Source organism: Triticum urartu, chromosome 2A (genome assembly GCF_056163025.1).
Source record: "Triticum urartu cultivar PI428250 chromosome 2A, HENAU_Tu73, whole genome shotgun sequence".
NCBI classification, from domain to species: Eukaryota; Viridiplantae; Streptophyta; class Magnoliopsida; order Poales; family Poaceae; genus Triticum; species Triticum urartu.
This window is the reverse complement of record NC_141874.1, coordinates 660,380,169-660,396,524: the sequence shown is the minus strand read 5'-3', so window position 1 is coordinate 660,396,524 and position 16,356 is coordinate 660,380,169. Positions and strand designations below refer to the sequence as shown.

General features: G+C 49.2%; 3 protein-coding genes across 3 annotated transcripts; 2 read left to right on the top strand and 1 right to left on the bottom strand.

Annotated features, from left to right (window-relative positions):
* Nucleotides 1-2,288: 2,288 nt before the first annotated feature.
* LOC125533932 (coniferyl alcohol acyltransferase) lies at nt 2,289-4,684 on the top strand. Its single transcript, XM_048697257.2, has 2 exons — nt 2,289-2,777; nt 3,477-4,684. Exons 1-2 carry the CDS (start codon nt 2,343-2,345, stop codon nt 4,422-4,424), a joined length of 1,383 nt encoding a protein of 460 aa, XP_048553214.1. The 5' UTR covers nt 2,289-2,342; the 3' UTR covers nt 4,425-4,684.
* Nucleotides 4,685-4,804: 120 nt separating this feature from the next.
* On the bottom strand, nt 4,805-7,979 carry LOC125533931 (uncharacterized). Its single transcript, XM_087540065.1, has 7 exons — nt 7,792-7,979; nt 7,500-7,655; nt 6,987-7,069; nt 6,579-6,737; nt 5,751-5,861; nt 5,466-5,532; nt 4,805-5,372 (listed from the first exon to the last, which is right to left on the bottom strand). The coding sequence occupies exons 2-7, from the start codon at nt 7,642-7,644 to the stop codon at nt 5,101-5,103; spliced, it is 837 nt and encodes a 278-aa protein (XP_087396191.1). The 5' UTR covers nt 7,645-7,655; nt 7,792-7,979; the 3' UTR covers nt 4,805-5,100.
* A 5,271-nt stretch (nt 7,980-13,250) lies between these two features.
* Nucleotides 13,251-15,413, top strand: LOC125533930 (coniferyl alcohol acyltransferase-like). Its single transcript, XM_048697256.2, has 2 exons — nt 13,251-13,731; nt 14,166-15,413. The coding sequence occupies exons 1-2, from the start codon at nt 13,324-13,326 to the stop codon at nt 15,105-15,107; spliced, it is 1,350 nt and encodes a 449-aa protein (XP_048553213.1). The 5' UTR covers nt 13,251-13,323; the 3' UTR covers nt 15,108-15,413.
* Nucleotides 15,414-16,356: the final 943 nt, after the last annotated feature.

The window sequence follows — 16,356 nt, the reverse complement described above, 5'->3', positions numbered from 1 at the left end:
AAATTATAGAAATTGCTTCCATTGTACAACGTCAATGTATTAATGTTCACAACTTTATTAATGTTCCATTATCTTTAAATCAGCCATTAGATCATGAATATTTAATGGTTCATATATTGCTTAGGACTGCCTTACAAAATTTTTAGTATATACATAATGCTGAGTTTTCGATCTGATTTTCTTGAAAAATGTACATTCCCCCTTGCTCGTGACGTCATGAGTCATGCCCATTTTTATTAAATAAAAACTTCAACATTTTCCCTTTCAGCTGTGAATTGTGACATATTTCAGTCAGTTTTTGTAAACTGACAAGTTGGGCCAGCTTTTCGAGATGACACGACAGTTGCCCGAGGGGACAGCTCATGCATGCATTCATTGAGGACGATGAGTGTATCATGCAACTTCCCCCAAATTAACCAAACTCCATCAAATTGAGTGAAATATCATCAAATTATGCCGAGCAGCTGCGTGCGGCGCTGAATTGTCTACCCAACCAGCTGCCACATCACCCTGACGCGTGCATCTACCTTGTGAGTTTGAGAGAGAAAATAGAGATAAAAGTGGTCAGTGCCTTAGAGAGTAAAATGTGACAAGATTTTTAAAATCAAATGAAGCTGTTACAAGGCCAGAAAGTAGGAGGTAAAATGGGGCATATCCAAAAAACATCGTGTATGGCAAGAATTAGTTAGCTTTAATTCGACTAAACCCTCGTCAAGCAACAAAGTCAAATCAGTGCTTAACTGCATGCCATGCATGTTTTGTCTTCACATTGAGGACTGAGAAAGGTAAGTTAGGCAGTAGTTAAGTTGCCTTAATTAAGGTTGGACTGGAAGGTGTTGGGAAGGAGCATGTGTGCTACTACACATACTGTCAGAGGAAGGAGCATGAGTACATGATGTCTAATCCCATACTCCTACGTATAATATGAACATCGAAATATGAAGTCAGAGGAAAAACGCTCAAAGTAATGAACAGGAACATGTGTACTGCAATACTTAGACTGCGAGGTCAAAGTTTATAATGGCCGCGCTGTTGTTTATACTGTGATGAGTATCATCTGTTTGCATGTAACCAGTGAGTAGATGGGAAAAAACAAAGAACTTCCAACCCAACCCAAAATTAACGGAAGAGCGATTCGCCCTCCTCCTCCTTCTCAACGGGATCAGCAATGGCGCCGGCCTTCCCTGTCCCCTCTCACCTGCATCTTCACTGAGGCTTGAGGCTGGTAATAGTGGGGAGTAATTTATACTAGTGTCATGTATATGACACTAGTCTAAGTTACTATCTTCATAGTGCAAAGTAACATAATAGTAGTGTCATAGATGACTTTATTTATTACCTTATAGACTCATACTTTCTCGGAAAGCGCTACGTTACAGTAACATATTATGTTACTCTGAACACCTCTCTCCTCATTAACTATGTGCCACAAACAAAAATTTCTTGAAATGCGCTATGTTACTACCTAATACAACACCCAAAAATATAAAAGGTCTTCAAAAGCAACGTCTCCAAGAAGGGAACATCCAAAATCTTAAGTTTTCACCCTGAAGAAAGTCCACGCTCTCAAAACAATTCTTTTAGCAAGAAAATCATCAGACACAACCAATGAAGATCAGACCTTAGGTTTTCACCCTGAAAATCACGACTCGGCACTCGAGGAGTACCATCAAAAATGAAATCCGTCAGTGTTGCCGCCCCCACTTATCACTCGTGCTCCTGAGACTTATCTAACACCTGGCTGGCTCCATCGCCACCAAGGCTCCGTCCGTCTAGCTGATCCTCTCATCTCGGCCACCATGCCCTTTTTCATCGGTGTCTCCATCATGGAAATAGAGAAGCCGACATGTCCCAAGGTGTCATCAACCAATAGAGCTTCGCGCCACGCCCTCAGAACCTCGTAGGGTGATATGGACATGCACAACCAACTTCTGTCCGATCCAGATATCCTGAGCAAGATCTCAAGCAGCAGTTCCGGAACACATCGATGAATGTATCTGCACTGTATTGTGAGGAAAATTCCCACTAATAAACAAGGGTCAACTTTGCTAATCGTATTATATATTTCTCGTTAGAATACGAGCCGATTTTTCTCAAAATGTCTGATTTCTCCCGTTGAACACGACGTGGTTTTTCTTAAACTAAACATTAGGTCTGACATGTGTGTCATGCAGGGAGCTGCAATAATGGAGCGTCTCTTTAATTGGTACTCCATAATTCTTTATGCACCTTAGCCTCCTATAAATAACCGCCCGCCGGTTCACCCCATCGATCACACACAGGAAGCACACAGCTCCCTCCTCGGCAGCTCACACAAGAGTAACCACGTACGCGCTCGCATCATGGTGCACTACGATGAGAGTGAGGCCACCGCCAAATGCCACGGCGGCGACGAGGTGGCCGTGACGTTCACGTCCACCGTGGTGCCGGCGCTGCCGCTGCAGGAGCACCGCCTGCCGCTCTCCAACCTCGACCTCATCCTGCCCCCCATCGACGTCAGCGTCTTCTTCTGCTACGCCGCAGCTGGTACAGGTAGCCACCCCGCGCCGACCCTGAAGGCGGCGCTGGCCAAGGTGCTGGTGGCGTACTACCCGCTCGCCGGCGAGGTCGTGGCCAACGCCGCGGGGGAGCCGGAGCTGCTGTGCAGCGGCCGCGGCGTCGACTTCGCCGAGGCGGCCGCGGACGGCGTCGAGCTGCGGGAGCTGCGGCTCGGCCTGCCGGACGAGAGCGTCGAGGGGCTGGTGCCCAAGAAGAAGTCCGGGGTCATGAGCGTGCAGGTTCGGATCACTGCCATACGTACATGCTTCATGCATCGTGTTTGTTGCCTTGTTGGTGTACGTACGTCTAGCGTTCGTACGTACTGGCGCCAGCATCACCTCGCCACGTGAAGCTATTACCCAGAGTACTTTAGTGTTCAATTAAATCCATGTGCTGGTCAACTGCTTCCATCCTGTCGAACTCACCACCTCCAACTGCATCTTGTGTTACTACCTAAACCCGCATGACAGCGATTATTAATTTCTTCTTGTCACTGTTTTTTTTGAAACAATTCTGTCTTGTAACTGTGACACTGCATATTTTTAGTGGCCTTGCGTCATGGTTAGATCCGAGCGTACACTAACATGAACATACACACACTTGAACAGAATGTACAGCTCAATTAGGTACCTATTCATATTTTCCTTCATAATTGATTAGTTACTTATATTTACTGCTTGTTAATATGCAGCTTTGACTGCTAGTACTACCGAATTTCCGAATAAATATGTAATAGAGATGTAATTTTTTATGACAAATCGAAAAATGTGCTTCCAACAAGCCAACTTAAGTTGTTACTCGAATCCTTGTGGTTCTCAAAAATATTGTGGTTATGGGCATAGGCATTGGTAGTGGTTAAGATTTAAGAGTAGTAGAGTTAATAGTAGAAATTTTGTAAAGTTCACAACAAGTCAACAAGGCGCTACTCATGCATGCAGGTGACCAAGTTTAAGTGCGGCGGCGCCGTCGTCGGCTGCACGTTCGACCACCGTGTCTGCGACGCCTACTCCTTCAACATGTTCCTCGTCGCGTGGGCCGCCGCGGCCCGGGGCACGTCCATCCCGCTGCCCCCGTCCTTCAACCGTTCATTCCTCGCGCCGAGCAGCCCGCCTCCGTCGTGCACCGCCGGCACCCTCGCCGACCGCCTCTTCCTCCCCGTCAGCCTCGTGCCACCGCCGCCAGCCACAGCGGCACCACCCACAGCTTTCAACCGCATCTACCACGTGGCCGCCGCCGATGTCGCCGCGCTGCAGGCCTCGGCGGGACCCGGGCGCACGAAGCTGGAGGCGTTCACGGCCCACCTGTGGCAGCTCTACTCCAGGGCGGCGACGCCGCGGCAGGACTCGTGCTGCATGGGCGTCGTCGTCGACGGGCGCGGCCGCTTGTGCCCCGACGGCGCCATGAGGCCCTACTTCGGCAACGTGCTGACCATCCCCTACGGCGCGTTCGGCGCCGCCGACCTGCGCGACATGGCGCTCGCGGACGTGGCGGAGGACGTGCACCGATGGGTGGCGGAGGCGGCGACGGGCGAGCATTTCCAGGGGCTGGTCGACTGGGTGGAGGCGCAGCGACCCGAGCCCACGGTGGCGAGGGCTTACATAGGCGGCGGCGACGACGACGGCGGCGAGGGGGAGACGGCCTCGTGCGTGGTGTCGTCGGGACTGAGGCTCCCGTTCGGCGAGGTGGACTTCGGGTGGGGCCGTCCGGCGTTCGCGTCGTACCACTTCCCGTGGCCCGGCGGCGCCGGGTACGTGATGCCGATGCCGAGCGCGCGCGGGGGCGGGGACTGGGTGGTGTACGTCCACGCGGCGCCGGAGGTGGTGAAGGTGATGGAGGAGGAGCCGACGGTGTTCAGAGCCCCGGTGAGCAGCGACATATTCGGGTGACGGGATGCGCCGGCGGCCGGCGGTATGGATGTCTTCCCACGTGTGCGATCCAGATGCCTGCTTTGCGAGTTCCGCTGGTCATTATGTACAGCACAGTACGTGGCTATAGTACTATCACTTGTAATGTGCCGTTCTGTAGATGTAACTGGGGCTAACAGCGTGTGTCAAGGGTGATGTGTATGTGCATGATGGATGTATCAGACTATCAGTGTTGTTGTGTCTGGAGAAAATGAATGAACCAAATTGATCAGAATCTGAAAGCTGCAGTTTGGTCTGCTCTAATAAACCAGTAAATATCACCACATGCAAGTGCCAATATCAAACAAGTAAAAAGATAGGTAGTATCAACTTCGAAGATGATAAAATGCAGATGGTCGGCATCTATTAAACGAACAACACATCAGACGTAAATTTATTCATTGTTACCTACAATTCGCCAGCGGTGCCACAACACGGTCACAGGGCTAAATGACTTGAAAGATTTCATACAGATGACACAAACAGGACAAAGAACAAAAACTGGTCAGACAAATGAGAGCATGAATTCTTTCTCGTGGGAGCCACGGTCGTTCTTCAGTAATTAAATCTCAACAGATGAAATATCCTCGGTTGTTCTTCAAAACTCTCGCGGTGCACGCCAGTGAAGAAAGACAGATCCCGCAAACAGGAACTCATCCTACACTGTGGCGTCTGCCTCCTCCTCCTTCCTTTTCCGAGCCCACCTGGGACTGACCTCAATGAGCCGGTGCGGCATGAGCTGCTTCTCCTTCCGGGTTAGCTTTTTGTAGTTGCTAACTCTCAGTTTAGCGATCTTCGCTTCTTCCTCGGCCGTTGCTTCTCTAACCACCACCGTCAGTCTGCACCTAGGTCTCTCCCTGACGCCGCACCTCCCTTTGGCATGGTAAGACAACCTCTTAAGGTAAAGTCCTTTCCCCACAAAAGCCTCCTCTGCAATGTTCAGGAACAAGGGAGATGAACGCTATGAGGTTGAATTTATTGCAGAATTCAGGTGTAAATGTGTGTGCTTGGTTGCAAACTTGCCCACAATAAGTTTATCAGAATCCAATCCGTGGTTGTGAGCTGCGTTGGCACGAGCGGAATGGATCACCTAGACAGATTGGTAGGAAGAAGTTCTCATGTAAAATATAGACAGAGACTCTCGGCCTATCACCGGAAGCTGCAGAGTTACTCCCTCTATTCCGAATTACTCGTCACAGAAATGGATGTATCTAGATGTATTTTAGTTCTAGATACATCCATTTCTACGACGAGTAATTTGGAACAGAGGGAGTACTTGAGTAGGTAAGATTGACCGAATTAGCAAACCTGGTACAGAGTTTTTGCCGCCCTTTTAACTGTCACTTGCAGCTGCAAAAAGGCATCTTCAATACGCATTCCTCGAACCAGCTTGGCTACCAGATTCACCTTCTTGGGGTTCTAAAACAGCCAGGAAGATTCAGACTAATTAGAGACTGAATATCTCATGATGGTACTAGTAAAAGATTATTAGCAGTACACCAGTTCCGGAAGTCTGTTAGGCTGCCTTGATCTCTCTACATGCTCATTATTTCAGTGGTGTGAGATAAGCAAATGGTTTTCAATCAATACATAAACTAACCAATGAATAATACTCCCTCCGTCCGGAAATACTTGTCCGGGAAATGGATGTATCTAGATGTATTTTAGTTCTAGATACATCCATTTGTATCCATTTCTACGACAAATATTTCCGGACGGAGGGAGTAGCTACAAACACATTTTCAAATTGATGTTAAGAAACAAGTTAGTTTTTATTAAAAACAGGCATGTGTACATTGAAAGGTTTCCACTTTCCTTGTCACTAACAGTATGTTTGACACGTAACCATTGCAAATCTCAGGAACACAAATGTAACAATTGCAGATGATGATCCTCAAGCAGCTGAATGCATGACATTCTGCATACTGATTTGTTGTTTGCGACGTACCAAGCATGTGAACGCTTTCACCAACTACATGCATTTTGACAAAACAACACAGTGAAGGGAAGTTTTCAGGAAAATGCATACTATAAATGGCTGTCACAGAACTGAAGACATGTCCTTGATCAAACATTTTAGGATATCTGGAGCCTTGGAGAAATACAACTACTACTGAGCTCTTGCTTACGGCTTACCTGCTTGATATCCTTCTTGATAGCTTGGACTTTCAGCCGCTTAACTACTGCACCCTTTTTGTTGGTCTCTTCTGCATCCCCTAGTGGAGTTGTCAACGGAGAAGAAATGGGAACCATAGAATTATCTGCAGCAAGAAGGTTCCTAGTGGTCGATATTCCCTACAATGAAACACCAATTGACAATGTAAACACAAAGAGGCATGTCACTATGATGCATGAAGTCATAAATGTGATGAGAATGGTGTCAATATGATGTTCAGCATACTGACTTATGAAACTGCTTTTAAGAGCCCGCTCGATGTCAGTCAGTTGCAAACACACACTTAGTTATTATCAAAAAATGAACCAGTAGCATTGCAAAAACATGGTTGGATAAGAAACTGAAACATAGCACGAAAAGGTCATTACAGCATTGTGGAGCAGCTGATAGAAGTTCGTTGGAATTCCCCGGGAGGTAGAAGTGTGTGCTCTCAACAAACTTGCGCACTGGCCTACATGGTTATCGATCACACCCATTAGAAAGTCATCATCATCAAGAGTTGAACACACTCACTGCGCTCCTTACTGAAAAAAAACGGAAGTTACGAACTCTCCTGAGGAGCGAAGACTATATTAGTACGGCACAATGTATCATACTGAATCGGAGCTCGTCAAAAATGGATACAACCAAAGATACAAGGATCATAGTGACACACGGGCACATGTGTGTGTGTTCTGAATTTAACTAAAATAAGGCGCAAATAATAACTGAGACTATGTTGTTATATTAATTCTCCATTCAAAAAAAAAAAAAACACAAGCAATTACACGGCTGCTCGTCTGTACTTCAGATGAGCATTCAGAATTTGAGATCATGATACGCGGGCATACAGATACAGCCAACAGTAGCGAAATGGAGACTATGGACAAACAGGCACACACCCAATCCAAATGGAGCACTCGCGCTACTGCTGCGGCAGCTGCTGCTATAGCTGACCGCCAACGCACGGCCACCCTGCTTCTCCGTGGCTGCCGCGCCGAGTCGGCGAAGAACGGCGCGAGCGCCCGCCGCCCGCCAGCCTACCATTGGCCAATAACCTGCGAGATTGCTCCACCCATCACATAAACCACACTAGAGATCAGACAGGAGGATCTAGATGGTGAGTATCGTCAGACCATAATTTGCAAGGTTAATTTGGGATCAAACAATCAATGGATGACCAGAGGCTCGTACCACAAGAACCAATGTCCGAGGTCACGGACGGTGTGGAGACGGCAGGGGATGAAGTAGAACGGGAACTGGCGGCGATGGCGGCGGGCGGCGGCGACGCGCGTGAGAGGCGCAGGGATTTGGCCAGGCCGGCGACGACAGTATCGCTGATGGTTTATCACGGACTAGGCCTCTAGATGGGCCGCTTTGGAATTGGCCTCGCTTGTGGCCACAAATGGCAACGGTTGCAACTTTTCCATTCCCCGGAGTTATTCAGAGGATCTGCTAGTTGACAGCCTCTGAGCCTCCCATTCCCCGAAATATTTTTAGAGGCTCCCAACAAGTGGTTTTTGGGAATTAATTTATGGTGTCTGGTGTCTGCTATCTGCTAGAGATACTCTTCTAAGTCTTAAACCGTCTGTATCTGTCCGGACTGAACTGTCCGGATTCATTTTGTCATCCAATATGATACCCATCGATAAGCAAATGGGCCAGATGTCCATTTTTCCGCAAATAAGAAGCAGGGGGCTTTGCAGAAGTCAAGACTGCCACCACGTAGGACTCCCACACCCTAGACCTAGTCAAATCCCCCTATTGGTCCACTTTTCTTCCACTTTGCCCCTTCTTCCCCTTGCTTTGCATCCGCTCCCTCCTTGTTCGACACCGCTGAAGTACCTTTTCGGGCACCACCTTGCATCGTAGGACGTCTGCAGCCCCCACCAACACACCTGCCCTCCTCCGCTATCCACCCGGGTACCCTTCGTAACCAAGTACACCCGACAAGTGTTCGATCAAATGTCATTGAGATTTTTTTGTTGAACTTCTTGTTACTTTATAGAGTAAAGCATGATGACGGGGTACTTGGTGATCGAGGATGAGTTGTTGTGCGATGCGTAGTTGGCCGTATATGCGGACTTTGTAGGCAGAAACTCAAGGTAGTCGATCTTTTGGTAGCGCGTGCATGCTTCGTTTCATGCGCAAAAAAAAACCCCGCATCCTACGACATGCACGTCATCCAGCAACGCAATGTGAAGTTGATATTGCATTGATGGCACGCTATCTGCAATTCCGTCATGAAGTTTTGCGGTGCGGTTGCATGAGTGAAGACAATGTGGCCATCGGGCTCGCCAATCATGGAGATCGTAAGTTTTGCTTCGTGTTGCTCTATAAGCTGGTTCATCATTTAATGTTGCTCTATATGTGAATACCCGAGGGCAGGCCATTCACGTTGTTGGATGGAGCTCAAGGACAACATGTGTGGTACAACGTATGCCGACTCTAATTTAGTATTGTTGAATTCGGAAAACTTGTTGAACATCCGGTTGTCTCGGATGCATATGGTTATTGCGTGGTAACACTAAAGTAGGGGTATGAAGATTAAATCAGATAACTAGCATGGTCGACATAAATGTAAGAGCATTCGACTTATACGTAGAGGGACACCTAATGAAGTCGTTGGGAAAACTCTCTCAAGTCTCACCAAAAGCTCTGGAAAAACAGATTTTGGGTGCGCTGCAAATTGCAGGCATTGGCTATATATATACGTGCACATGTTGTCATCCTGGCCAGCTGATGACGAAACCCGGTTGCATTCAGCTGTTTCCTGGCTAGCTGAAGCCGTTGGATGCGCATGGGGTAGTGTTGGTGCACCTAAATAACAGCGTGTGCGTCTTGCAGCGCGGATCGATGTGCTGCGCAAGCCTTGCGTGCATGACCTGACATGGTAGTGGATGATCCCCACTCAGGTTGGACCCGATGACCGCTAGGTAGAATGTCTGCCTAGCCACTCCGCTAGCTAGTAGAGTGACGGGGACAGAACTCCTACATTTCGATGGATGTCCAGTAGGTACCGTCACGTTGCTGTGGGAGCTATGTAGCTGGGTTCTGTACATGGTTTGCCACGAGCGGACTAAAGAGAAAAAAAAATTTCTCTGTGCGCTTAATTTGTGTTAGCATAGCTAGTGACCAAGCTAGCGTCACATCTCACATGTTACTACTCTGAAGAAAGAGGTGCCACAGGGTTAATGCATGCACACCAAACAGAGACAGTGCACCAAGAGGCAGTAAATAAGGTCTTCCTCGCAATCAAATCAGGAGCCCAATCTATCTGGACAGTGTAATTCGCGCGACATCACATCGCAGGTCTTGAAAGGTTCAACACGGCAACGATCCGGTAAAACTTTCCCAGTCAAATCGGCCACAAATCAGTCACAAGCTCATCAGCAATGCTAACTTGTAATGACTGCATTGACGCTGCCGTGTGTGCTTCCGGTCAATGGAACGGTTGAGTGTGTGCGCCTCCACGATCCGATCGATCGAGCGCACATATATCCCATCGATTTGTCTCGCTAGCTGGGGCGAATGGAAGCTGGGAAGACGGAGACGGGAGCCGTCTACTCAAGGTCTAGTTGCCTGTCCCTGTCGATGGATGATGCTGATGCATATGCATGCGGATGGAGGAGATCTCTTTTCTTACCAATTGCTAGTGTCCAGGTGAAGCAAAAGGGTCTCCGGAACCACCCGTACTTGATCCCAGTTTCCTACGCCCGGAGAGGCAAACCCTAGCTTTCGCTCGCTGTGCCACCAACTCGATCAATCGATCGATCTCGATCAGCATTCAGTTCTGTGCATGCGCGCGCGCGAGGCAGGCGCGAATTTTACTATGCCATCTCTGAGAATCTAGGTACGGAGTACGTAGCAAACAAGCAGGCAGCGCTTTAGTTCTCTGAGGATCCGTCCCGTCGAGTTCCCGTCAATGCACGATACGCTCCACACGTCGTCGATCGGTGTTCTGTTCCGTCCGACGAGACGAGCTGTGCGTTACTCAGGTGGTATACAGCAATGATGGCCGGCCAAGAAGGAATATAGTATGCACCAACAAGCCGGAGTCGCCATTGCCGAGTGCATGATCGATTGCTACGTCCCGTACGTGTTGCTGCTTGCCAATGTGACAAGTGGCGAATCAAGTGTCCGATATCGAGTGGTTGGCCGGCCGCTTCGGCTCGGCCATCCGCATCCAAGGCCCGAACTGAGATGGAGTGGAGGCGGCCGATCTGCGTGGTAAACAGCGCCATGATACGGACTTCGGGTGTGTTGTAGATAGTGCTAGGCCAACTAACCTGCTCGATCAAGTCTTTTTCTCCCATGGAGTGGAGAACACCCGTTCGACCGAGGGACTCTGGTCTCTCTCTCCCGGTTGCTGCGAGAGGGAAAGAACCTAGGCAAGGGACCCTGCCGATCGAGCTTTACATTGGCGAGGGAGAAAACGTCGGTGGGCTGCAGCAGCCCGTACATTGGGACCGTAGTGGATCTAGGGTTTCTTCGGCAGACCACGACCGTTTTGGTTTCTGTCATGCTTTGCTCACTCTCTCGTCTCCCTTTCGTGAATCACCTTGAAAATCGCCGTCGCTTTTACCACGCCGCCTTCCCTTCCTGCATACACCAATTAACAATCATGTCCCGTGGGAACTAATTTGACTTTTTACGTTCTCACCTTTTCGCTGAAAAGGTAAACGCACACTAAACTAATCGCAGGGGCACCCGAACGGTGTTCGACCGGATCCCTCAAGTAGCGTAGCTTGATTCCTAAACTAGGCTTTGACATCGTCGCTGAATATTCTTATCCATCAGAGCAACTCCCTCTCTTGGTATTGTCCCCGTACGTAGTGATCACTGGTTAGCAAAGTCAGTTTGGTGCAAATACTTGGTCGTTTGACCAAATAATCGCTCATGCGTGTAAGACCATCTCGAAAAACTACACACAGGTTAAATACCACATCGACACGGTTTTTTTTTACCCCATGTGCAGGCGTGTGTCTTTGATGTGTGAAGAGCACATCAGTGCCAGGGCAGATATCTTAGAACATCTATAGCGGAAACTTTATAATTTAGCCCCTTAATATGCCTCCTCAAACTTAAACTCTTCAAATTTGAGGAGTTAAAAAAAGTGGTTCCATTTTTTGCGGGAGAAAAAAAAGTGGTTCCTAACCGAACTCCTAAATTTAACTGTCTAAAGTTTTTTCCACACAAATTTAAACATAGGTAGCAAAATTTGATTTAAACTACATTGCATAACAAAAATTTGAACTAGTCATTTGAGTGAGACAAAAACTAAAAAAATATGGTCTTATTCCTTCGCAAGCGTCTCCCAATCCATGCCATCGCCGGACCCGGAACTGGAGTCGCTGGAGCAAAGGTCGGTGACCTCCCCACTAGACGGCCTGGCCTCCTCGGCACCCTTCTTGTACAGCTCGAGGACCCTAAGCTCCTCAACGACGAGCTCTGGATGATTCCGAGGGAGCTCGGCCATGTACGCCTCGTCGATCCGCCCCAAGGCCTCTCGATTCTCCCGCACATCGCGGCGGAAGACTACTCGGGGGTCGATGGCGACGAACTATGGAACTATTGCTCCGAGGGGGAAGTTTATCTTCGCCCGGCTACCGTGGAGGCGGACCGCCTGCAGGTCGTAGGCTCTCACCGGTCGCCGCCTACTTTGCCGACTGGAAGGAGCCGATCCAGTACCGACGGCCCTGTCTGAATCTATTATCTCAGAAACCCACGTCCCCCATGATCATTGCCGCACGCCATGGTACTTCTTCTTCGGCGGTGCCAGAAGGGCGGGGCTCATCGGTGTGTTCTCGGGGCGGCTGCGTGCTTAGAAATGTCGGCTGCAACTCCTGATCTGCAGCCAAGCTGGGGAGAGTGAAGGGCATGGGGGAAGCAAAATATTATCTTGAGAACGAGCTACGATCGAGTGCATATAAGTGGCGGCTGACGCGGGGAGTAAATCTTTTGAGGAGTTAAAGCGCATAATGGATCGGCTCGGCCCGTTTTAACTCCTCAACCTGAAACCGATTTTTTCTAGAAGTTAACCGGTTTTATGAGATCTGCTAGAGATGCTCTTAGACACCGTAAATCAAAATAGACCATTGTCCACATGTATGCTCCCTAGCTAGTGTTTCCACATATCATTGTGTTGTGTGGAGCCACACTGGCAGTTCATATAGAGTACACGGCTTTAGGGTATCCTAAAGATAAGCTAGGATAAGAAATCCTATAGCAATGGGCCAATATATACTAACATTATCCTCGTATGTCCCAAACCAACCGTCCTCAAAGAAATAATATCTTAGCAAGTATATGTGTTACTGTCTTTTATATATGCAAACAAAAGCTCATCAGTATGTTATCTTCATCTTGGTAGTTTTAGTAGCTAGACAGTGAACTTAAGCAGTCATTTCTCATCTAAAACAAAAGGGTAACGCCACCCGAACCACTAAACCAGACAAATGCCACCAAACTCACATTGCTGAAAATGGTAGGCCAGTGTAGATTACATGGAGTAGTTAACTCATAGAAAGGATTGATTTTCCCGAACAGGAACTGTGAATGGTGATTAACTCATTAACATCGCATTACGCGTGCAGTACACGTGCTCTGACGTAGTTTACCTAACCCCTTCCCTTTAAATAGCAGCACCACATCTCGTCTCGACTTCAGACATGCACTCATCTCTCGTGATACCTACAACACGAACGCACACGTACGGCGCACACCATGGTGAAGGAAACCACCGAAGCGCACGGCGGCGAGGTGACCATCATGTCTGCGACGACGGTGGCGCCGGCGCTGCCGCTGCAGGAGCACCGCCTGCCGCTGTCTAACCTGGACCTCCTCCTGCCGCCCATCGACGTCGGCGTCTTCTTCTGCTACCTCCACCCGGCGCCCACCGCGGCCGCCCTCAAGGAGGCGCTCGCCAAGGTGCTGGTGGCGTACTACCCGCTCGCGGGAGAGGTTATGGCCAACGGTGATGGCGAGCCGGAGCTGCTGTGCAACTGCCGCGGCGTCGACTTCACCGAGGCTAGCGCCGGCGACACCGAGCTGCGGGAGCTTCGGCTGGGCATTGTGGACGAGGGCGTCGACAAGCTTGTTCCCTCCAAGATGGCCGGCGTCATATCTGTTCAGGTAGTACTATGATCATCATTGTAGAATCATTAGCTCCAGAAAAAAGTAATGCACAGGTCCACGTGAAAAACAGCTGAAGATAAGCCCCACGTGGAGCAGGTCATTCACGCGTTAGGCCCAAGGCACCACCGTGGCAGCCTTCTGTATTATAGGAGTACACTACTAGTATATGGACAAGATAATAAGATGCTCTCATATGAAAATCCAATATAAATCCAAAAAAAAGATGATCTCATATGAGAAATTATAGACAAGATAATAAGATGCTCTAAAGATTCTTTTTCCAGCCATAATATATATGATGTTCTTTTGTCGAAAATGCTAAACGTATGGATCATTACCGCCGTTTTACGGTCTTTTGTTATCTAGACACGTTATATATCCCCATAACTTTTACTAATTCCGTTGCGTGCTACATATGCACGCACCTGCAGGTCACAAAGTTTAAGTGCGGCGGCGCCGTCGTCGGCTGCACTTTCGACCACCGGGTCTGCGACGCCTACTCCTTCAACATGTTCCTCGTCGCATGGGCGGCCACGTCCCGTGGTGGCTCCGTACCACCGGCGCCGACCTTCCGCCGCTCCCTAGTGTCCCCGCGCGACCCATCGCCGCGTACGTATGCCACCAACGCCCTGATCGACCGCCTTTTCTCCCCTCTTAGCTCAGCGTCGCCACCCCCTCCGGCCACCGTTGCCGCCACCGCTGTCAACCGCATCTACCGTATAGCCGCTGCCGACGTCGCGGCGCTGCAGGTCACGGCCGGGCCAGGACGCACGAAGCTTGAGGCATTCACGGCTCACCTGTGGCAACTCTGCTCTATGTCGGGCTCAGCACATCAGCGTCTGTGCTGCATGGGCATGGTCGTGGACGGGCGCGCCCGCATGTCACCGGACGGCGCCATGAAGGCCTACTTCGGTAACGTGCTGACCATAACTTACGGTGTCAACAGCATCGACGACCTTCGTCGTCGCATGGCGCTCGCCGACGTGGCGGACGACGTGCACCGGTGGGTGCGTGAGGCCGCGACGGACGAGCACTTCCGGGGCTTGATCGACTGGGTGGAGGCGCTGCGGCCCAAACCGGCCGCGGCCAGGGCGTACCTGGGCGGCACCGGCGGCACCAAGGCGACGGCGTGCATCGTGTCGTCGGGCATGGGTTTTCCGGTCCGGGAGATCAACTTTGGGACGGGCCTGCCGGCGTTCGCTTCGTACCACTTCCCGTGGCCCGCCGGCGCGGCATACGTGATGCCGATGCCGAGTGCGCGCGACGACGGGGAATGGGTGGTGTACGTGCATGCAGCGCCGGAGCTGGTGAAGGTGATGGAGGAGGAGCCGACTGTTTTCAAAGTTCTCGAGAACAGCTACGTGTTCGGATGAAGGACAGTTGTGGTGCCTGTTATTTAGAGTTTGTGTACGTACGTACGTACTGTAATACCACCAACTAGATCGTTGCTGGTATATATATATATACCCCAGATAATTTATCTATGTGTGTGTGTGTGTGTGTAAAAGTTGTTGCTCTACAAGGCCTTTTGTGTGTAAAAATAATGTAAAAACGTGTGATTGCTAACTAGGTATTTAAGTGTCATCTATTTTGACACACTATAGCTAGTTAACTTGCTCCATCAGATGTGATCGATCATCGAATCGAATATAAGAGTGATAAAATAGAGGATTTGGTCAGAGAGGGACATGTGATCGCTCATAAATGTCATCTGTTTTCACTCACCATTTAGTTAATTAGCTTGTTCCTTCGGATGGGATCGATCATCAGTCGATATATAATATCGGGTGATAAAATAGCGCATTTGGTCAGAATGGAAGTATGATTGCTTATAATGTGTCACCTGCTTTTGTGGCAAATTTGACAATTTTAACCTTTGAATGAAATCATTTCACAAAATGAACTGCCCTTAAAAAAATTCACTCAAATGACCTTTTTGAGTGGCGCCCGATACGAAGACGCCACACGACACTGTGTAACGCCTGACTGACAGGCGTTGCACGCCTAGCCAGCGTCACACCCGTGTGATCCGAAAATTACTACGTCAGTGTGCAGCGCCTGAGAGCTAGGCGCCACACTATACATGTAGCGCCTAGCTTCTAGGCTCTGCACATTGATTTAGTAATTTTTAGGCAGTCTAGGGTGGGACGCTGTCCAGGCGTTGAAAGGATCGATATGGTTGACTAGAGGGGGGTGAATAGGCAACTAACAATTTTTAGCTTTTCTTTAGCAATTTAAACTTTGCATCAAAGTAGGTTGTCTAGATATGCAACTAGGTGAGCAACCTATATGATGCAACACGGATAGGAACACAAGCAAGCAAGATATATGAAACAAATAAGCTTCCACAAGTAAAGGCACGAGATAATCAAGAGTGAAGACGGTGGAGACGAGGATGTGTTGCCGAAGTTCCTTCCCTTTGAGAGGAAGTACGTCTCCGTTGGAGCGGTGTGGAGGCACAATGCTCCCCAAGAAGCCACTAGGGCCATCGTAATCTCCTCACGCCCTCACACAATGCGAGATGCCGCGATTCCACTATTGGTGCCCTTGGAGGTGGCGACCGAACCTTTACAAACGAGGTTGGGGCAATCTCCACAACTCAATTGGAGGCTCCCAACGACA